Consider the following 23,906-nt stretch of genomic DNA (forward strand, 5'->3'; position numbering starts at 1 on the left):
CGGAGTTTTTACTATGTACCAGAAATTAGTTGGTGAACAAAACAAATTTTAAGGCAGGCAGGAAGGAGACAGTTTTACCATTCCAGGTGATACAAATATGGAAATTAAGACACATCCAAAAATCATAATACAAGGTTGGGACAGATCTACGTGGACCCCCGCAAGGAGACAGCTGCCTACCCCCGTCTGATGGGCCCTCTCCACGAGCTCTGTGAAATCTTCCACCTTCCCCTCAGTGTCTGGGTACTGGAACAGCACTCCACTAACATCTTTTCCACTGAAGTCCATTTCATGGGGTAATTTCAGCTCAATGAGAACTCCATTGTATCTGGAAAGACAGAAGACAAAGAACAATCATGCTTTTGGTTTTCAAAAGGAAATGAAACTCCGTAAAATTTGTTTTCAGTGATAGAGAATTCATATTCTGTGTCCTTCCTCGTTGCCACCACCCCCCCCTCCAACTTCATCCAATACACACACACCCCCATCTCACACCTGACTGGTAACAATGCTTCACACCATCTCACATGCTGCCAACAGTCTGACTTCTGTTTCTCTCTTGTACCTTCCCTTACCATTCCCATTACCCCTTTCCTGCCAGAACCTTCTGAGAGGATCAGGAACATGGCTTCCTAGGACTAAAGAATCAATTCCTGCAATTACAGAGCTGTCTCACCAGGTCACCACCTTCACCCAGGATCAGTTTTAGATGAATGGAAAACCATCAATTAAACAAAGAGAAAGACCTTCCCTAACCATCCAGTTCCAATCATATGTGAGAATACACCTTCTAAAGGGATGGTGGTATGGGGTTGGGGGAGATTGCCCAGCTCTTACAAGAAGAAAACAGGCGGCTCAGTAGTTTAAGTGTTCAGCTTCGGCTCAGGTCATGATCTCACAGTTTGTGAGTTCAATCCCCACATCAGGCTCTTGCTGACAGCTCAGATTCTAAAGCCTGCTTTGGATTCTGTGTCTCCCTCTCTGTCTGCCCCACCCCACTCACACTGTCTCTCTCTCTCTCAAAAATAAACAAGCATTTAAAAAACACAAAAGGGGCACCTGGGTGGCTCAGTCGGTTAAGCGTCTGACTTCGGCTCAGATCATGACCTCATGGTTTGTGAGTTTGAGCCCCACATTGGGGTCTGTGCTGACAGCTCAGAGCCTAGAGCCTGCTTCAGATTCTTTGTCTCCCTCTCTCTCTGCCCCTCCCATGTTAATGCTCTGTCTCTCTCTCTCTCAATAATAAATGTTAAAAAAAATTTTTTTTAGACACAAAAAAACAAGAAGAAAGCAAATAAACACACTGGCAAGTGATAGTTGTGCTGTTTATCTGATTGCAGCACTAAACAAATACAGTACACTTGCTTTAATCTATATCATACCACATCTAGGTTTAAGTGGATTCTGTATAAACTATGTTTGCAAGAATACACACAAAACCCTAATTGTGGGAGAGTTCCATTTTCTCCCTCTGCTTTGCAAACTCTGAAACATTGCTGAAATTATTTTAATATTTTAATTTTATTTTTACAAAAAGGAAACAAATAACATGGTTACTCAATATAGAGCAGAGGTGGGGCACCTGGGTGGCTCAGTTGGTAAGCGTCCAACTTCAGCTCAGGTCATGATCTCACAGTTCATGAGTTCGAGCCCCGCTCAGGCTTTGTGCTGACAGCTCAGAGCCTGGAGCCTTCTTTGGATTCTGTGTCTCCCTCTATCTCTCTGCCCCTCCCTTACTTGTACTCTGCCTCTCTCTCAAAAATAAATAAAACATTAAAAATTTTTAAAAATAAATAAATAAAGCAGAGCCAACTAAAGTCACTCGTGTTCTCTCAGTTCTGACACATTTTTCTTACCAGCAAGATCTCAGGAAGAAAGTGGGAAAGAAAGTAAAATTCAACAACCGCAATTTAAACCAGGTTCACTTCCAATCAGTTTGGAAGTAAGAAAAGAAACAACAGAGATGAGCATGATACTATCCCTGAGTTCAAAAAATGAGTGAAATTAATTACTTAGCTCGAGTCTGAACCACAGCTATTGTCTGTGGGTGGCAACGGGGGTCAACCAAAAATTTCTTCCTCTTATTGTGTCTGTTGGAAAGAAAAATCACATTAAAAAATGCACATTAAAGAAATCAAAGTATCTTCTAAGAATGCAAAGCAAAATTGGTACTTAGGGAATCTCTGAGCATGGTATAAAATATGAGGCATTAATTACAGTGGTTAGAATTCTACTGAAATCCAATTTGTGTTGTTAAAAAAAAAAAACAAAAAAAAAAACAGTTACCAAATGGGAGTCACTTGTGCTAGGCCCATGTCACCAAACTGAGGCTTAATACATACCTGATTACAACCTTCCCGAGTAATATAATCTTAAGTAGTCAGTCTAGAATTTCCTGGTAAGCACCAAAGAGGTAATTCACCTAATAAAACACTTCTTGTCTCCCAAAGGAAAGTGACCTTGCTCTAAATAATCCCTTTTTTGTTTCTTTAGGACTTCCTTCACCTACCTTTAAAAACCTTTCCCTTTCAAACTGGACAGAAACATGTAAAAGAATGAAACTGGACCACTTTCTTATACCATACATAAAAATCTATTCGAAATGGAGGAAAGGCCTAAATGTGAGACAGGAAACCATCAAAATCCTAGACGAGAGTACGGGCAGTAACCTCTTTGACATCAGCCATAGCAACTTCTTACTAGATGGATTTCCTGAGGTAAGGAAAACAAAAACAAAAATGAACTATTGGGACCTCATCAAGATAGAAAGCTCTACACAGCAAAGGACAAAATCAACAAAACTAAAAGTCAACCGATGGAATGGGAGAAGATATTTGCAAATGACGTATCTGATAAAGCGTTAGTATTCAAAATCTATAAAGAACTTACCAAACTCAACACCCACAAGACAAATAATCCAGTGAAGAAATGGGCAGAAGATATGAACAGACAATTTTCCAAAGAAGACATCCAGATGGCTAACAGACGCATGAAAAGATGCTCAACATCACTCATCGTCAGACAAATACAAAATAAAACCACAATGAGATACCACCTCCCACCTATCAGAATGGCTAAAATTAACAACACAGGAAAGAACAGGTGTTGGTGTGGACACAGAGAAAGGGGGACCCTCTTACACCATTGGTGGGAATGCAAATTGACGCAGCCACTCTGGAAAACAGTATGAGTTTCCTCAAAATGTTAAAATAGAACTACCCTATGATCCAGCAACTGCACTGCTAGGTATTTACCCAAAGGATACAAAAATACAGATTCAAGAGGATACATGCACCCCAATGTTTATAGCAGCATTATCAACAATAGCCAAATTGTGGAAAAGAGACCAAATGTCCATTGACCGATGAATGGATAGTGATACACACATGCACACATGGGCAGGCACACACACACACACACACACACACACACACACGAGCATGCACAATGGAATATTACTTGGCCATCAAAAAGAATGAAATGTTGTCATTTGCAACAATGTGGATAGAGCTAGAGAGTATTATGCTAAGTGAAATAAGTCACTAGGAGAAAGATAAATACCATATAATATTACTCATATGTGGAATTTAAGAAACAAAATAGATGAACATAGGGGGGGAAAAGGAGGAAAATCAGGAAACAGACTCCTAACTATAGAAAACAAACTGAGGGCTGCTGGAAGGGAGGTGGGCAGGGGGATGGGTTAAATAGGTGATTGATACTTAAGAGGGCACTTGTTGTGATGGGCCCTGGGTGTTGTATAACTGTTGAATCACTAAATCCTACACCTTAAACAAATATTACACTGTACATAAACTAACTAGAATTTAAATAAAAACCTGAAAAAAGAAAATTAAATCATTGAGGTGGGGGGTGGGGGAGAAACCTTTCCCTTTCTGTAGGCCTTTGGTGCTCCGTTCTACTTTATTTATCTTTATTGAATAAAAATCTTTAAATTTACTCAGTTGAATTGGGTTTTTTTTTAACACCAATCTGATCCATTTAGCAAAATCAATCTTAAGTTGGTTTAAATTTTGAAAAATATGCTAGGAGTTAAGAGAAATACAAACAGGGTAGCAATTGGGTACAAGTTGAAATAAAAAACTGTTTTCTTTTTTCTTTTTTTTCTTAAATTTTTTTTTTAATTTTCACTTATGTTTGAGAGAGAGACGCACACAAAGCATGAGAAGGGAGGAGTAAAGAGAGGGAGACACAGAATCTGAAGCAAGCTCCAGGCTCTATGATATGGGGCTCGAACCCATGAGGCATGAAATCATGACCTGAGCCAAAGTTGGGACGCTTAACCGACTCAGCCACCCAGGTGCCCCAAAACTAACTCTTGAAATAAAAACATCTGAGCATTTTACTGCCAAAGAAGCATTTAGAGATTATCTAAACCAAATGTCCTCATTTAGCAGAGATGAAAAGGACTGAGTTAAGTTGTGACATGTACAGCACCACACAGCTCCTAAAGGACCCAAATCCTGGGAGTTTTCTAACAATTCATGATTTCAGGAAAGCAGACTGATAGGGATTGTTAAAAAGAAAACCATAGGCCCAAAATGGTATTTCTTGGGCCAAGCCTAGTCACCAAACCAAGGCTTAATTACTAACCTAATTGCAGTTTCAACCTCCTCCAGAAATTTAGTCTTAACCTGTGAATCAGGAATTTTCAGATAAGTGCAACGGTGATCTGTCATAGGGGTGTTCTCCATCCACCAGAGGCTAGATGAGGTCATCTGGATAATAAGACCCCCTTAGCTCCTCCCTAAAGGGAAGCTGATCTTGCCTGGATTCTTTACTTTTACTTATCATTTTCTTGCCCTACCCTGCTTTCCATAAAAAACAAAAACCTTCTTGTACAACTCCTCAGGGAGCCTTTCTATCCTTTAGATGGAACATTGCCCCATTTATGAATTGTTTAATAAAGGCAATTAGATCTTCAAATATGCCCAGTTGAATTTGGTTTTTAAAACAGGATACATAACAGTTCATGTATCATGAGCACATCTGGGTGAAAAAGGTGGGAAGCGCATGTATATTGTGCTTTTCATTTAATTTCCCAGAAAGGTACACAATGACCAGTTAACAACAGTTTCCTCAATGGAACAGGACTGCAGGTTTCACTTCATTATATTTTCTACTGTTTGCATATTATTTCCACTCTTAACAGGTATTTTTATAATAAGCATAAGTTAATAGAAGAATAAGTAGAGTTGGGGAAATACAAAAGTGATTAATTACCCAAAGCACAATGCTCTTCACAGTGTGAATCTAAGTAAATAGAGAGAAGAGCCATCTGAGCCTAAATGACCTAAGATGGAAACAAAAAAAAACTGCTATTTTAAAGAACATTTTCCTGAAGACAAAAAGCACAAGGCTGCTTTTCAAGGATATAATTAAATGCAGGCCTGAAGGTATGAGACTGAAGAGAGAGGAAGCAAACCAAGCATTTACAGAGTAGTAGGTCATTAACTCAAATCAGTTCAGGACAGAACCCCTGAACCAACAAGAAAGACCTCAGCTTCTCCAAGTGTGAAATCGAAGCCCTTACCTAGAAAGAGAGTCAGGGAGGAAAATGAAAAGGCAGCACAAAGGTGGATGAGGAAGACAAAAATATGAAAAGCTGAGAATAGAGAGATATTCCTTTTTGGCTGTCCACCCAGGGTAAGGAGGAAGAGCCTGAGCCCACCCCTAGGGCTGCTTGGGAAGCAGAACAGCCTGCGGCGGGATATTTAGACATTTCCATACCTGGTAAGCGAGTTTGGAGTTCACTACTGCAATGTTATGATGTATAAGAAATACATATTTGGTCATTCAGAATTGAGTTGAATTCTTGGACACCTGCCTCTGTCCAAGAATCGTTTGTTGGTATGGGGGAAACTTCCATGCACACAGAACCAATTTAACCATCCCTTAAGTCTGTGGAAGCCAAGAAAGAGACTTACATGAGCATTCAGGGCCAGAGGGACAAAACCTCACAGACACACCAGTGAATGTGGGCAGATTTCCCCACCAGATGACATCTACATGAGAATTCTACTAGTAAGGTAAGCTCAAATGTACTCACAAGGCAAGAAGCAAAGGAAGGTGGAAACTGGAGAGCAATTGTTAAGTATATACCATGACCCGGCAATTCTACTTCTAGAAATGTGTCCTCAGGAAATAATCGGAATCTTTGACAAAATTGATTCTAAAGATGTAAAAAATAACAAGAACATTAGTAACTGTAAAAGATAGGATTAAAGTACGTGTGAAAAAATAGAGGTGAGGTTACATAAATGATGGTATTTCCATGCAAGTGAGTACTATCATGTAGTCAATAAAAGCCATATCCTAAAAAGCTGACTAAAGAAATGGGGGGAACGTTCACCATATATTGTTAAATAGAAAAAGAAAGCAGGCTATAAAAATTATATACAACCTAAAACAATATGCTTCATGAAAGAAGGTAATATTTAGTATTACAATACAGACTGCCAGTTCCTTTGTAATATCCATTCTGTCCTGAACCAATAACAGTAACAGAATCCCAATATGTAAGGGGGCAGCAATGTGCCCATCTAGTGAAAACCACATTTCTCCAGGCCACTTGTAGATAGATGTGCTCAATGAAGAGTAAAGTTGCTGAGTTGGGGCTTCCAAAAGTTGGGGCTTCTTTAAAGTGCAGCGTTGGTGGTATAGTGGTGAGCAGAGCTGCCTTCCAAGACTCTTTAAAGAGGGCTTATTTAGCTAGCAGCACCCTTTACACTGCCCCTTTTCTTCTTTCTGGGTACAGAGGTCATGATGAAAGCCCCAGCAGTCATTTTGTGACCATGAGGACCAAGACTTCATGCTGAAGATGGTACAGAGCAAGGAGCTTGATACTATATCAGAATTGCTGTAACATCCCTGAACTTAACACTATGTAAGAGGACAAATGTTTTTCTTCTGTAATGTAAAACAGTGAACAATAGTGGCTTTAAAAAGTAGCTTTTTTAGGGGCACCTGGTTGGCTCAGTTGGTTAAGCAGCCAACTCTTGGTTTCGGCTCAAGACATGATCGCACAAGTCATGAGTTTGAGCCCCACATTAGGCTCTGAACTGAGAACACGGAGCCTTCTTGGGATTCTCTCTCCCACTCTCTGCCCTCTTCCTGCTCATGCTCTTTCTCAAAATACAAACTTTAATAAGGTAACAAGTGGCTTAAAAAGCTTTAAAAAGCCACAGTTTTATTTCAGATTTTGTTATGTCAGGTGACTAGTATAATGCTATGTGTGTCTGTGTGAGAGGGATGAGTCACTGGACACTGACAGGGCCAGCTTCACCAGCACAGCAGGTGAGACTGGAGGATGTCCCTTGCCCTGTGGGCCTCTCACCTGTGGCACAGCTGCATCGCCTCAGCAGCTGCTGTAGCCTCATCCAGCAGGGATGCGTTGGCCGTGTCCATGCCTGTGATGTCACACACCATGGTCTGGTAGTTTAGTAAACTCTCCAGTCTCCCCTGAGACACCTCTGGCTGGTATGGAGTATATTGGCTGATCCTGTGAGAGACATAAGAGGCCATGTCCAAACTCTGACTCCACTATTGGGAAAAGCTCACAGAATGTCTTCATTTTGGAATTTAGTAACTGAAAATTAATTTTGCCCCTCTTGAGAATTGTGTATCAGTAAGCTTCCCTTTGACCTTTGTTGTGTTTTTTTCTTTTTCTTTTTTCAATTTTTTTTATTTTTTAAAATTTATATCCAAATTAGTTAGCATATAGTGAAACGATTTCAGGAGTAGATTCCTTAATGCCCCTTACCCATTTAGCCCATCCCACCTCCCACAGCCCCTGCAGTCACCTTCAGTTTGCTCTCCATATTTATGAGTCTCTTCTGTTTTGTCCCACTCCCTGTTTTTATATTACTTTTGTTTCCCTTCCCTTATGTTCCTCTGTTTTGTCTCTTAAAGTTGTCATGAGTGAAGTCATGATTTTTGTCTTTCTCTAATTTCACTTAGCATAATACCCTCCAGTTCCATCCATGTAGTTGCAAATGACAAGACTTCATTCTTTTTGATTGCTGAGTAATACTCCACTGTATACCACAAGATGTATACCACATCTTCTTTATCCATTCATCCATCGATGGACATTTGGGCTCTTTCCATACTTTGGCTATTGTTGATAGTGCTGCTATAAACATGGGGGTGCATGTGTCCCTTGGAAACAGCACACTTGTATCCCATGGATAAATGCCTAGTAGTGCAAGTGCTGGGTCGTAGGGTAGTTCTATTTTTAGTTTTTTGAGGAACCTCCCTACGGTTTTCCAGAGTGGCTGCACCAGCTTTCATTCCCATTCCCTTTGACCTTTGTAAGGAAGCTCAGAGATAAGTCATAGTAACAATATTATCTTTTGCTTGGGTACATTCAGTATTTACATTTCTATCTCTTTAAGTTATTTTTTAATCTTACATTTCTTTTTTTATTAATCTTACCTTTCTATTTTAATAACCTTTTCATATCTATGTCCAGTAAAACCTTGAATTGAGAGTAACTTGAGCAAACATTTCTAATAAATTTTAACTTGACAAACGAGCTATGTCATGATCACAACTGAGACAATGGTTCTTGAAATTCACTGATATGCAAGTGCTTTGGATTACAACCATGTTTCTGGAACCAAGGTTTTACTGTATTTTATTATAAGCTGGCTCTTAAAATCTACTTGAAGCTACCTATAGTAACATAAACAAGTTTTACTCCCTGTTATCTTTCTTCTAGCTAAAAGACTACCTCAATCACAGTTCACAATAGGAAAGCATCCAAGAATCTACTATTTAATACTCAAAACTTTTTGTTTAGGGGCACTTGCGTGGCTCAGTTGGTTAAGCACCTGGGTCTTGGTTTTGGCTTAGTTCTTGATCTCACAGTTTGTGAGTTTTAGCCCAGTGTCAGGCGGGCTTCTCATGAGGATTTTCTCTCCTCACTGTCTGCCTTTACCCCCCACCTTAAGTGCACGTACACACACATGCATGGACTTTCTAAAATAAATGCTAAAAAAAAAAAAAAAAAAAAAATTCAAGGATATAAATGGTTAGAAAGCAGCATAGATGTGAGTTCCACCCTTATATCCTCCAGTTATTAGCCAAAAATGGTTTATTAGGTATTTGAGTTAACCCACTTAGTGCCTTCATCCTTTTTTTTCTTCATTCCTTCATTCACTCATTCATCCATGTTATTACATGCCTAAGCGTCAAGAACTATATAATAAGTTCTGGTAATAAGCAAATAGATCCCTGATATCAAGGAGAACATATTGTAATGGGGAAAAAGTGATAATAAATGAAATTATTTCACCATGATAATATTTTAAAAACTAAAATAAGCTGATAAGATAGAGGGTAACTGAGAACGTGTGGTAGAGCTATCTTTTCACCAAGAATCTGTTCACTCTGACAACCACCAAAGTGGGATAGATCGGGGCCCACGCTCCCACATATGGTTGACATAACTCTATTTTTGTTCTTCCCAGCCAGGAAAGCATTAGGAAAAAAATTTAGGCTTTTTGTTTTGTTTTCACTTTTTCAAGCCTTATGCCTTTCTCTCCTCCTCTGGTAATCATGTACAGGATATTTCCATCCTTTTTCTTTTTTCTTTTTTGAAGGCTTTGAAAACAATACTTCTTATGTTAAGCAGAAGTGGGTGGGGGAACTTGCTTTACCAAGCAGTACAATGTCAAGACTTTGAAATAATTTTCCCAAAACTTTTATTGGTATAGCTGTGTATGTGTGTGTGTGTGTGTGTACACGCACATGTGTGCGTGCGTGTGCGCACAGCAGAGTACATTTTTGTTTCAGTTAACTCCTTGAACAGGCTGCCTTAGCAACTCGGTTTGCCAAATTCTAACTGGGTGGTGAACTGGAATGAATGAGGCACACAATACATTTTGTAGACAAGTAGAAAAGGAATTTGAGTAGAAATGGGGTCACACAAAAGGCATAGACAAGGAGCAATTGTGACCTCACATCAGATAAGACTTTCACACACAGCATTGCCTGCCACCACAAAGACACGCTTAGTATGCCTGGCTAACATGAAACTTTATTCAGAGTCATTATTTTACATATAGACAGACACACAAACTTGCATACACGCACACACGAGCGTACACACAGATTAGCTAGTCCATCTAATGAATGGGAGAGACCCGGTATATCCAATGACATATAATATACAATAGGAATACAGAGAGCAATGCTCCAAAGAACTCATCAGAGCACTGAAAGTTGAAAAATGAGGAACAAAATGAAGTGTCCACCGAAAAAGAATGATTGGACACTATACACACATAATACTATGCATTTACTAAAAATGATGGATAAAAGAATATTTCCTGACATGGAGATGTTCCCAATATATTAATTTTAAAAGTGCAATGTAAAATTCCTTGATCCCATTTTTATAAATTCATAAAAACAAGTAAACCAAAGTGTAAACTATAGTTTTCTCTGGGTGGTTTTTACTTCCTTTTTATTTTGTATTCTGAATATTAAAGACCTCTGCTACCATTTATTAATCACTTTATATATCAAGAATTTACAACCTTACACCTTTTCATTGTACAAAGTGAAAAACTCAGTCAACTGTCAAAAAAATAAAATCACTCATTATCCCAAAACTCCATTGTTATAATAGTTATAATAGTTATTATAATATAATAGTATATAATAGATTTACATACATTTCTTTTCTGTGTTTTTTCTTTTTCTCTTTTGTGACAAGCACACTCAACTATTATGCTGTCCATTTTTCTGTTGTGTTGTCTGTCCCTTGTTGATTTGTGACTTTTCTTTATAATTCTTTTTTCTCCAGCTTTATTGAGGTAATCAAAGCTGTATATATTTAAAGTATGCAATGTAATCATTTGATATATATGTATACATTGTGAGATTACCAGTCAGTTAATTTACTCTTTTCTACATCATATATATGAGAGTAAATTAACTCATATATATATATATATATGATATATATATACATATATATATATATATGTTTATTTTCAGGGGCACCTGGGTGGCTCAGTTGGTTAAGTGACCAACTTTGGCTCAGGTCATGATCTCACAGTTTGTGAGTTTGAGCCCTGCATCATCACACTCTGTGCTGACAGCCCAGACCCTAGAGCCTGCCTTGGACTCTGTGTCTCCCTCTCTCTCTCTCTGCTCCTCCACTCACGCTGCCTCTCTCTCTCTCTCTCTCTCTCTCTCTCTCTCTCTCAGAAATGAATAAACATTTAAAAAAATAATAGCAAATTTTTATTTTCAAAGAGAGTACAAGCAACCAGGGAGGGGCAGAGTCCCAAGCAGACTCTACACTGTCAGGGCAGAGCCTGACATGGGGCTCAACCCCACAAAACCGTGAGATCATGACCTGAGCTAAAATAAAGAGTTGGATGCTTAACCTATTGAGCCACGCCAAGTGCCCCCATATTTATATTTAAAGTAAGACTATGCCCTATGTACATTTTTCTTTTTATTTTTTTTTAATTTTACTTTTTTGTTTTTATTATGTACTACATTGATACACTGCATTACCTTCTAGAAAGGGCAGATGAGCATAACTGAATTATTCTTCATCAGTCAGGAAAAGGCTTCTTCAATCAATATTCTCCAAACACTTTGACACATAGTAACGATTAACTCCAGAGATGTGCCTATCTCTTTGCATCAGACTCCACTGATACGGATAATAGGCAACCCTTTTTTCCTTGCCCTCGTTACAGAACCTGTGGATGTACGCAGTGGCTCATGCCAGGGATGACGAAGCACACTACCATGATGCCGATCCCGGGAAGAATCTCGAACCACCTCGTGCCGCGGCTGCCAGGACCAAGCCCTTCCTTCCTGACCCCTAAAGGTGACCCTATCTCGGACCCTTCCCGGTAGGCTCCTGTAAATTTTTCTATACTGATTTGAGAAAATACTGATTTTCTATACTGATTTTTTCTATACTGATTTTCATTAACATTATTCCATGGACAATTTCTAATAACTTCATTATTCTACAACATAATTTTAATTGTTATGTGGTATTAAATCATTTTATTTACCATAAATTCCCTTCAAATTAAATATTGCTTTGTGTTTTAAATATTAGAAATAGCATAACAGTGGGGCACCTGGGTGGCTCAGTCGGTTAAGTGTCCGACTTCGGCTCAGGTCACGATCTCGCGGTCCGTGAGTTCGAGCCCCGCATCAGGCTCTGGGCTGATGGCTCAGAACCTGGAGCCTGCTTCCGATTCTGTGTCTCCCTCTCTCTCTGCCCCTCCCCCGTTCATGCTCTGTCTCTCTCTGTCTCAAAAATAAATAAACTTAAAAAAAAAAATTAAAAAAAAAAAAAAAAAGAAATAGCATAACAGTGAACAGCCTTCTCTTTGTCTTATTTCCTTTGGATAATTTCTTAAAAGTGGAATTTTGAATTGTATATGAAAACTAGTTTTAAGGTTCTCAGTATATATTGCCATGTCCCTCTCCAGAAAGAACATATCTGTATGTACTCTTAAGTAGTATAATGATTCACAGATTTCTCTGCATTATCATGACACTAAATATTAATATGCCCTGGGTTTCAACCTTAATTCTTTAACTTACTACCTGTGAACTGGGACAAGTAACTAAATCTCTCTGCCAATTTCTCTTGGTGATAACATCATCTATATCATGTTTTCTTTGCACTCAAAGGAGATTAATATATATATAAAGCATTTGGAAATGGTAAAATCCTACCTAAATTTTAGTTGTTTTGAAAAGTTGTGTTTTTCCCCTATTTTGATCTTTAAGAGGATTTACATATAGTTCTACTCAGATATTATTAGATATTTCTACTTGGAAAGTTTTTTTTTTTTCCCCCCCCCTGGAAATTTATCACATCTTGTGTCAGCCTCACATTGCCTATTCTTCCTCCAACTAGATCCCCCAAACAAACTAGTTTCTCTTCCGGAATATTCTTATTCCTTCAAAGGCACTCTGCCAATTCTCAAGGTAGAAAATACAGTTTTTTTGAGAGCAAATAATGATTAATTCCCATAGTCTTCCTTCCAATGCCTTCTATCCACCGCTTGTTCTTTATCGCCTTACTGCCCTGATGCTGTCCTTAGAACAGGAAACTATTGAATATCTGTGGTGCAGACGTGTGCTGTATTTGACTTCCTTGCTTAAATGGGGATGTCTCCCCATTACCTGCAGGAAAAAACCCCATACCTCCCAAGCACAGTCCTTCATACCAGAGACTGTGCTGTTCCTTTCATAATAGACTTTGAGATTTAATATTCTCTTCCCTTGCTCATCCTTTCTCACTGTGCTCATCACTTCATAAGCCCAAACTTGGGCTGATGCTAATTAGCACTGCTAAAGGTAGAGAGATATAATTTTTTCTTGCAAAAAAATAACATATGATCCCACTTCTTTTACTGGTGAACTTCCTTTATAGTCTACACATTTTCTACAGTACTGAAATAACTGGCATTAAAGGTCTTAACAAGCATCTATTTTAAAAATTCAGTTCAGTGAGTCTGAGGCCCAAGGATACTAGAAAACCCTCATTTCAGGGGAAAAATGTTAACACGGGGCCTGCTGTAATACATGCTTCAATTAGACAAAATACACTGATTAAGAAAGTGTGTCTGTAATCTACATTTTTCTTTATTTCTTTTCTTTTTTAAAGGTTTTATTTTTAAGTAATCTTTACACCCAATGTGGGGCTCAAACTCACAACTCCAAGATCAAGAGTTGCATGCTCCACCAACTGAGCCAACCGGGTGCTTCTACATTTTCTATATTTCAACTGACTATTTAACTGAATTCACTTCTGTTTCTTGTTGTATTTTAATTTTTTTTTTTTTTTAAAGCATCTGCACATCCAAGAAGGCATTTTGTCTGGCTCAAACAGGATGTTTGATATATTCAACTTGGCATTAACATTTATTCAAAATAATCAGTATTTTCATGATTTGGGGCTGTGACTTCCTCGTAGAATTGAGAAAGAAGATGATGGTGGGTTTTGAGGTAGGACAAACATTCATTAGATTCTGTCATTTTAATCCCAGTGCCAAAGTTACACAAAACAGAAATAGGTACAAAAAATATATAAGTTTTTTTATATTAGTTACTGATGTTATCAGCAGTAAAAGATTTGTAGCAGTGGACCCCAGAAAATAAAATTCTGGACCTGATGTAAATTTTCTTGTAAGAGCCCCAATGTTTGTATTCTTTTGAAGCTATGTTGTCCATTTATTTTCACCTCACGTTACCGGAATTTGTTGGCTCCGTCTCTATGGAAACCATTCAGAAGGATGATAATGTGAAATCTCATGTGCACAGCCCTCTCTATCAGTGCTGGTGAGGTACAATATTACTCTGTGATTCAAATCCGCTTTCAGTAAATGGAAAAGAATAATATGTAAAATGCGCCCAAAAACCAGGACTGAAAAGCAAAAACAACATTGGCTCCCTCTCAAAATCCTGGCTGCTCCTAAAGTAAATTAACACATCCACTCACAGCCAGGAAGCAATATGGTGAATATTCTCTATGGCCACCAAGAGTGAAGGACCCTGGCCACTATTCAGAAATGCTGAAGCTCATTCATGTACTTTTGAGGCTTATTTTGTAAGGGGAAAGAGAGACAGACCATTTGCATTTGGAGTTTATCATTCAAACTTTTATCAAAACCATAGTGGAAAACATGCCTCAGCAATGCAAATACATTCTCTCACACATACCAAAAGCAAAGCAACAACAACAAAACACAAACAACTCTACCTCTTTGATAGTTCTTTCCTGTTCTCTTACTAATGAAGGAATGGAGCATGTTCAAACTAAAAGCTGTGGCCAGGGATCTGGCGCCTATAATGATGGGACACAAGTAACAGCATCTAGGACAAAGCACTCTGAGCAACCAGGTCTGCTTTGCATTCATGCAAAAGCAGAAAATGATGCAAAGGTGCTGTGCTCCCATACATCCAGGATAACTTCTGTGCTGGCCCGCACAAATGCCTTTTTCCTCAGAACTACAGGTCTGGACTTGAGGCAGCAGATAACTGTCATCTGTACTGATAGCGAAACACACGTCCAGCCCCTCACAGACTCCAGAAACCAGTTATGCTTGTGGGTGGTATGCAGGCAAGTATAAGTTCCCATGTCATAAACAGTAGCCACACCAGGTTTATTCCTGGTGCTAAGAACACTTTGTGCAAAGTTTAAGTAGGACATTTTCAAAATGCCAAAATTGTCAAAAAATGTGTATTCTTAGATGGGTCTGCATCTTTGTATGTGTGTGTGCATATGTGCGTGTATATGGTGTGGTATGTGTACAAGAGGTAGCTTGATGTTTTAAGGAGAGAATGAGGGGGTAGGGAGGGAGTGAGCAGGATCTCAGTGGAATCAGGGAAATGAAAAATTACAAAAATCAGAAAGGAGTGTGAACTCATCTGGTTTTGCTAACTGGTGCTCAGAAGTTAGCTCTTTCCCTCCCACAGAGGGCCCTATCTTCATGTGCTGACTACAACAAAACAGTACATTTTTTGGCAGCTCCTGAGTTTTTTTGGGGTATGAGGGTTACATATTTGTTTTTAAGGTAAAAAAAATGGATTAATCAATGTCTCAATAGTCTGTCCTAGGGTGGCGGGTAAAGAGCCACTTATATAAAGCCATTATATAGAAATGAGAATTCTGATCACTGAGAATTCAAATTAAATTTAAAATTTATTGCTGTGGAGCATGTCCTTTGGTATTGCAAAAGCTCACATTGGGGCAACTTATGATTTCCCACAGAGAAGCCTACCTTCCCTTTACTAAAGTTGATTTTTTTACATATGCTAACCTAAAAGACAATCTTTACATCTTGCTATAATTACCTTTGAATTGCAGAGGCAATTGCTTAATCTATCCTCACATGATAATTGGTAGTACTAGAAATTAAACTTACCTCTTATATCATCAGGTGCCAAGCATTGAAACTTGTTTTTAAAAATTTTTTTACTGGTTTTTTTTTTTTTTTTTGAGAGAGAGAGAGTGTGTGAGCTAGGGAGGGGCAGAGAGAGAGGGAGACACAGAATCTGAAGCAGGCTCCAGGCTCTGAGCTGTCAGCACAGAGCCTGACATGGGACTTGAACTCAGAACTGTGAAATCATGACCTGAGCTGAAGTCAGAGGCTTAAAGGACTGAGCCACCTAGGCGCCCTAGGAAATTGAATTTTATCTGCCATTTCCTCTTTTTCTTTGTTCTCCATATCACTATGGAGGGGAGGGTGAAATTGGGGCTCCAGGAAACTGAGTAAATAAGTTTCTAGAGATTAGGCTTTGATAAGATTGCCTTTTTCTTATAATTTACTAAGATATTGAGCAGTGTAGTAGCAGAAAGAGGGAGACAGAGGATCCAAAACAGTCTTCATGCTGTGAGTGCAAAGCCCAATACAGAGCTTGAACTCACAACCCTGAGATCGTGACTGAACTGAAATCAAGAGTCGACCCTTAACCAACTGAGCCACCCAGGTGCCCCTTGAAACTTATTTTTAAATATTAACTGGCACTATATATATTAATGTAAAACCATGTTAATTTACTCAATTTTTCAGCTTGTACTTCCTGGTATGTCTGTGTAAGAAGCCAATTGTGTGTTATTACAGTTTCAGGTTATTTATATTTGATGTTTTATAAAACTCAAGTACAGGTATACTTATGGACCAAAGAAATGGCATCTGCATACTTGTTATACGTGCCTACATAATTAAAAAAAAAAAAAAGTTATTTCTTACAGCAACTAACTCAAAAAAAAGTCATCTGGGAATTATCATTGCCTCCACACTTCTGTTTCTACACCAGAAATAAGTGCATACATTCCTTTTGAGACATCAATTGAAATACAATTTCATATTCAAACATTCACACTTCAAATAAAGTGTATGTAATGATAGTGATCCAAAACCAAGAGAAAGAAAGGCCCAGGCATCCCCATCTTTCCTCCTCTATAGTCAGATAATATTTCCCACTGGGCAGAAGCAGCAGATGGCCTGGTCTGCTCTCAGGCTCCTTTGGAGCCATGACCTCTGCCTATCAAGAAATATCCAAGGTGTTTTCTTATTTAGTATTGAGATGTGAACCTCTGTTTTGTTCTTCCTATCATACAGCCAACTGCAACGGAAAATAGCAAAATAGCATGGATGTGGACTTGGGTGTTTTCCTTAAGTGTTGGGGAAACACTTTCAGAGTTGTGCAAACAGTAGCAGCAAGAGTGGGCAGAACAAGGGAGAACACACACACACACACACACACACACACACACACACACACACACTAGCAGGCACACCCCTAGAATAGGAATGAGTTTCCTAATTGGTGAGATAAGAACAGAGCAAGCAACTGAGTATGTGCAGCTCCATCCCTTCTTTTACTGTTTCTAGAAGAGCCTGTTCACAGAATACATGTGTTCTCTTTCGCTACAAAGTGTTAAATAATGAAGCTGATATTTTAATCTCCATTTACCTAATACTATGTCTGCTTTTGCCATTGATTATGAACACAGAATATTGGGGGAAGGAGGTAAAGGACACTCCTAAAATCCTGAGAAGGCAATGGACTAAGATTCAGACTCACAGAGTAAGCTCAGACATAGGCTTAAAAAAAAAAAAAAAAAGACATAACCTTAAAATCCCAGTGTCTCCGAAGAATAAAGCCCTGAATCTGTCCACCTACAAGTTGACATCTTGCTCAATGTGCTTACAAAGACAGAATGAACATTATATTGGAACAGATTAACACCATCGACATTTTAGAGCTCTAGAATGTTTTAAGGGAATAAAAGTGGGAAGAACCTCAACATTTTCTTTACATTTAAGTAAGGAAATTTCCCAAACCAGAGAAAGCCAGGTAGGTTCCTGGAGGTTAGAGAAAACACAGGAGTGTAGGTGTTAGTGTATAAGTTCTGATGCTCCAAGGGGGAGGAGGGCATGGGAAAATGGAGGGGAATAATGCAAATCAAAACACAGTATTCCTGTATTCAATCAACTAATACATTACCATCCTGCATTCTCCAGTAAGTTCCGCAAAATCGTCTGTGGCACAGAGCAGTTATAATAGCCCATGCCCATATACGATCTCCAGATCTGGTTTTTGCTGGAAATGGCATGCAGAGTTGTAAGGATTTCATTTTCACCTGATTGTAAGAAAGAGAGAAATATTATAGGCAAAAAATATCGCAAAAGAGAGCTTTAATTATAGTTGAAGACCTTTATTTCATTTGAATATACCCTATATATGAAAACAGCTATCTGGAAAATATAAGAATCAACCCCTTAACAACACTAAGGACTAAATGTAGAAATTTCAAAAATCCACAAAATAGTACTCAATTACTCCTCAAAGTTGGTTCCTCACAATTTTTTTTTTTGGCTCCCTTTTTTGGCTTTGTTAGAATTACCCAATTTTAATACTTGCCTCATTCCAACTTTCCTCTGGTTCCTTTACATTTCTGTGGTATTTACACCAAATAAAAATTCAGTTTTCTCTTAGTAAAGTACTGTTTTCCCTTTTAAATTGCCTTATACCAATATTGGCATAAGTCTTAAAAATACATGACCTATATTTTTCTCTAAAACTCCTCTACTAACTCGGATGCTTTTCCCTTTGTATCACTGACAGGGCTACTTATTTATTTTTTTAAGGTTATTTATTTATTTTGAGAGAGAGAGAGACAGCATGTGCGAGCAGGGTAGAGGCAGAGGGTGGGGGGGAGGGAGAATCCCAAGCAGGCTCTGGGCTGTCAGCGCAGAGTCTGACATGGCGCACGAACTCACGAACCATGAGATCATGACCTGAGCCAAAACCAAGAGTCAGACACTTAACCGACTGAGCCATCCAGGCACCCTTGAAAGGGCTACTTATAAAAAGCTCTTCACCCAACAGTGTAAAATATTAGTTGTCATAAAAGATGCAGTTAAAAAAATGTTTTTAGTGTTTATGCATTTTTGAGAGACAGAGCGCGAGCAGGGGAGGGACAGAGAGAGAGAGAGAGACCGAGTCCGAAGTAGGCTCCAGGCTCCCAGCTATCAGCACAGAGCCCCATATGGGGCTTGAACTCAGGAACTGTGAGATCATGAACTGAGTGATAGTAGAATGTTTAACCAACTGAGCTGCCCAGGCACCCCATAAAAGATGCAGTTTTAACCAGAATTCCCATTAGAGCATTTAGATAATTGAAAAGGAAGTACAAAGTTTTTGGTACAGGTGCGACCCTATTTGGGGTCATTCATATCATAATAACAAAATAATAATAGCATCTGACATTTGAGCATTACTCTTTGCCAAGAATTGCACCAAATGCTTTTCATGCAGCTAAGGAATCTAAGGAATGAACAAGATCACTGACCCAAGGCTACATGGCTTTTAAATTGAATGGTTACAACCCAGTTTATCTAACTACAGATTCTACACTTTCCCTACTGGACCAGGTACAGACCTGCTACAGGTACAGCACTTATACTAATAGTTTCCAGATACAAATGACCTTACATGGTTCTTTCTCTGCCCTTCTGCATATAGATGCATCATGCTGCTAAAAATTTAACTACTTGGGCAAATGTCTGGCTCTTTTAAGATCTTCTCAGGGACTCAGTCACTTACATCTTAGAATTATCTGATTTTATTGTTACTATATCAGAGAAAAATATAAGCCGTCTCTAAAATGGCCAACTGGCTAGAAGGATGCTTCACTTTCTTTTAACCTTTCTGAACTCTATGTGAATATTACTCTCATTACTCCTTTATCCTCAAAGAAAGCACTTTTACCCTCCAATCTACCTTCCCACTCCACATGCTTTCACAAGAAATATATTTACAAGAAATGTATCATTTTGCCAGACTAAGTTAAAGAAAGAGAAGACAGGGTTTTTTTCTTAATTTGTTTATTTTTGAGAGAGAGAGAGAGAAAGAGCACGAGCAGGGGAGGGGCAGACAAAAAGGAAGACACAAAATCTGAAACAGGCTCCAGGCTCCAAGCTGTCAGCAGAGTCTGACGCGGGGTTTGAACCCACAAACCATGAGATCATGACCTGAGCTGAAGTCGGGCGCTTAACTAACTGAACCACCCAGGTGCACCAAGAGAAGACAGTTTTGTTACATGAGTAAATATCATTCAACTGACTTATGATAGACAACCTTGCCTTATTCCATTGAAAGTCTAGGAATATGTGAAGTTCAATAAACCAATATCTGAGGAGATATAGCATCCTTAGCAATTATGCAAGAAATCCAATCACTTACCAAAGTCTTAGGATAGAGTGATTGAGAAGTCCATTAGGAGATGGGATAGACTAGCAGTGCCTGGCGGGCACACTATTCAGCAAGGCCAACTTCAATTAAGATCCTATAAAAGAGGGACGGGTCCCTTTTCCATATTATGTCATGAGGACAAAAGGTCTAGCATCCAAATGAGAACAGTCTGTGAAGGACTTTATCTGTCAAATCAAGAGTTTAACGTTTAGGAGTAACAGAGTACTAAATAATATGATCTTTTCTACATTATAGAAAGAAAATTGTAATGATACTGTGCCTAGGTCAGAGAGGAGACCCTGGAAACAGGGAGGTATGGTAAGAAGCCTGTACATTAGTCCAGGAGGGAGATGGGCAAAGAAGTCCTGTGAACTGTGTCCTAAGATGTTGAAGTCCTAACCCCCGATTCCTGTAAATGTGATCTTATTTGGAAATAGGGTTTCAATAATGTAATCAAGTTAAGATGAACTCAGGATATATTAGGGTCAGCCCTAATTCAATGACTGGTGTCCTTGTAAGAAAAGGGAAATGTGGACATAGAGCAACACATCACCATGTAATGACAGAAGCACTATAGGATCAACAAGCCTTGTTTCTCAAGCTTGACTTTTTTTCTTATTTTAGTGATTAAAGTTTTTCCCCCCCTTAAAAAATTGGACTGAGGATCAAGTGAATTAATGGGAATTGCAGGAAGAGGAACCCCAGAGACATAATAACATGGCTGCAGTCAACTGAGTACTACCCCTCTCTGCTCCCGTAATTTTTCATCTGGAGCTCTCTTGGCTAGTAACCTCTATGCTTCTGGGTCTTCTCTATAATTAATTATTTTGCTCTTCACTTATGCCAGTGGGCCTTTAAATTTCTTCAAGTGTTTCATTCAAGTGTGTAAGGCATAATGGCAGCTATAAGGGATATAGATATCTATCTGAAGACCTTGAACTGATGTGGAATGTGGCAGTGGGTACCTGGCTAGTCTGGGTTCATGTCTTCTTTTCCTAACTGTTTAAGGCATATGGCCAGGACAGGACCAGGGCTTGGGTGGCAGAGGCTGCTGGAAAGAGGGGAGCTGGGCTCTAGTTGAGGCACCCACTGGGCTCTACCCTGGACAGTTCTGCTAAGAGGTATGAGAGAATGGGTTTTCCTGCAGAAGGAAAAATCAGATCCCTCCACCATTCTAGCTGAGATTTTGGGGTCTCCAGATACATTATCAGCATCCCTCATAACTGCCACTATCTCTTACACACTACACACACACACACACACAGACACACACACACACACACACACACACACACACACACACACACACACACACTACCCAGAGCATGAAAATGATCAAACTTGAGACAATGAAGTTTCTAATCCTATAACAGATTTATTCTAGTCCTCACTGGACCAAACTGCCAAAGCACTCATGGGCTCTACCACTATTCAGCTTGGGGCTAACACAAATGTTCCCCATTTGGCTCTCATCATAGCTGGTCTTTACAACCAATTTTACCTTCTCTTGGGAAGAAAGTGAGTTAATAGAATGAGCAGTCCTCTGTACACCAAGCTAATTGACACTGCTGAGACATCAAGAGTAGGGTAGTTACTTGGCCACACTTTTCAAAGTGAGAATGGTGTGGAAGCCTTTTTCATTCTCTCATCCATTGTTCATCCTGAAGACACTTCCCACCTGGAGACCAAGGCAGTTTGTGACTTGAAGAACAAAGCTGCTCCTTTATTGTGATAAAATCAAGACCTCAGGCTGCATCAGTCACATATCATAAAAAACATTCCCAGACACACAGCTTAGTGGGTAAGTGCCTGAATTGTTTCAAATGTCTGTTCACTGCTCACCATTTCTCATACCCACTAATGAAATCTCACTTTGGCCCAATTAGCAAAAGAGCCAACCCCATGTATTTAGGAGTCCAGAGTTTGAATTACTATGTTAAATGATGCCAACCAACGGACATTGAGAAAAGGAGGAAAGAGGAAAGGTCCACAATTAGAGATCTACCTACTGAACCTATCTCAAATGGAACCTAGCAGAATCAGTCTCTAAGGGCAAGTTTTGGGGCATGATTGGTCTAAATAAAAGCCAAAATCCTAAGCATGCAAATCTACCACTGCACTTCACACTAGATTTAGATTCCTTTCTCTTGGAACAGAATTCCTTTCTAGGGAAAATAGTGTAGGATCTATAACTGTTAAGTGGCAGTCTTTTCCCCCTACCTAGTAAGAGAAGCATTATAAAGAGGCAGTTGTGCCATCCAAACCTTGGGCAGCATAGCCCAAGGAGAGCTCTGTGGACAAGACAGAGAAGAAAAAGATTCCATCTCCCCCAGAGCAAACCCCACAACAGTGCACATTCCTCACTCTTCCTTCCAATGTGACAAAAACAGCTTCCTTCTATAACCAGACCCAATTCCAGTAACTGTTTTCCTTAATGAGAATGGCAGTGAAACTAACTAGGGGGGAAATGAGACAGAAAGAGAAAGGGAGTGTCCATTAAGAAACACTTGGAGACAAGTGTCATTCTTCAAATGCTTGCCTATAGCCTCCCAGGGGAGCAGCTAGTCTCACTATTGTGCCCCTCCCCACCCCCAGCCATTAAAGTCCCCAGGCAATCCTTCAGGAATTCAAGCAGTAAGTTCTTTTCTTATGGAACAAACCCTGCTTCTGACCTTGTTTACTACTCTGCCTCTGAGCATTGCATAATGCCCTGGTCCTAATGTACCAAGAACAGAGTTCAGTGGCCTGAGCCCTGAGTCCCTAAGAATCTACAGGTGGGTCTCACACTGCTCCTCTTGCTGTTCCTCTTTGCAGAATTCAGAATGAACACTTTCTTGTTACATAATTCCATGTAAGAGTCTTTCCAATAGTGACTCCCTTCTGTCACCAGCACATAAAATATCAAGGAGGGCTTTGTACTAACCACTACACTAAATAAATACTTTCTAACAGGAATAAACTAATTTAGCTATTAAATACTCAATGCACTCTAGGCCCAGATTATAATTTTTCATGTATGTGAATTTTGACAAAAATTGGAAAAATATCATTAGAATAGACAGGCAGGCTGTATGGGTTAATATTCTTGTGGCTTCAAAACACATGCATACACACAGTTCCCTCTTATGCTTTAACCTATCACCCCTAACACATAACCCCATGATTACTTTTTGTGTCAGTTATATGAAAAAAATGTATCCATGCTTTGCTTCTGGTTTTTGACAATCTAAAAATATTAGGCATAAGTTTCCATCGAGAGTATATATGATTCTGCCATTTATATTAAAAAGAGAATACATATGTATATGCAATCTATTAACAATATCTCTTGAATGATTCTCAAGAAACTAATAAGAGGAGACTGAAGGGGTCTTGCTTTTTCTTATTTATCTTTGTTTTAAAATTTTGGACAATATTTCTATAATACTCAAAAACTAAAAATTAAATTAAAATGTTATGTGCAGAACAAAATCCTTCTTGGTGAAATCTATGAGCGCAGACACCTATCAGTTCCCATAGTGGCCAAAAGTCCACAGAGCATTTTCCGAGAAATTCAGCAGCACCCAACGCAGAACAGTCACTCAACCAGTGTCAGAGCCTCCCTCCCACTCCCTGCCCTTCGT

General features: G+C 39.1%; 1 protein-coding gene across 2 annotated transcripts in view; it reads right to left on the reverse strand.

The window, feature by feature from the left end:
• The window catches only part of GLDC (glycine decarboxylase), a 98,808-nt gene that overhangs the window by 59,831 nt on the left and 15,071 nt on the right, over positions 1-23,906 (reverse strand). For both annotated transcript variants that reach the window (XM_042913543.1, XM_042913542.1), the window contains exons 3-6: positions 18,034-18,169; positions 7,358-7,522; positions 2,013-2,090; positions 181-328 (exon numbers count right to left, since the gene is read on the reverse strand). In XM_042913543.1, the coding sequence (XP_042769477.1) occupies positions 181-328; positions 2,013-2,090; positions 7,358-7,522; positions 18,034-18,169 (527 nt within the window). The remainder of the gene's footprint in view (positions 1-180; positions 329-2,012; positions 2,091-7,357; positions 7,523-18,033; positions 18,170-23,906) is intronic.

Source organism: Panthera leo, chromosome D4, assembly GCF_018350215.1.
Source record: "Panthera leo isolate Ple1 chromosome D4, P.leo_Ple1_pat1.1, whole genome shotgun sequence".
In the NCBI taxonomy this organism is placed as follows: domain Eukaryota; kingdom Metazoa; phylum Chordata; class Mammalia; order Carnivora; family Felidae; genus Panthera; species Panthera leo.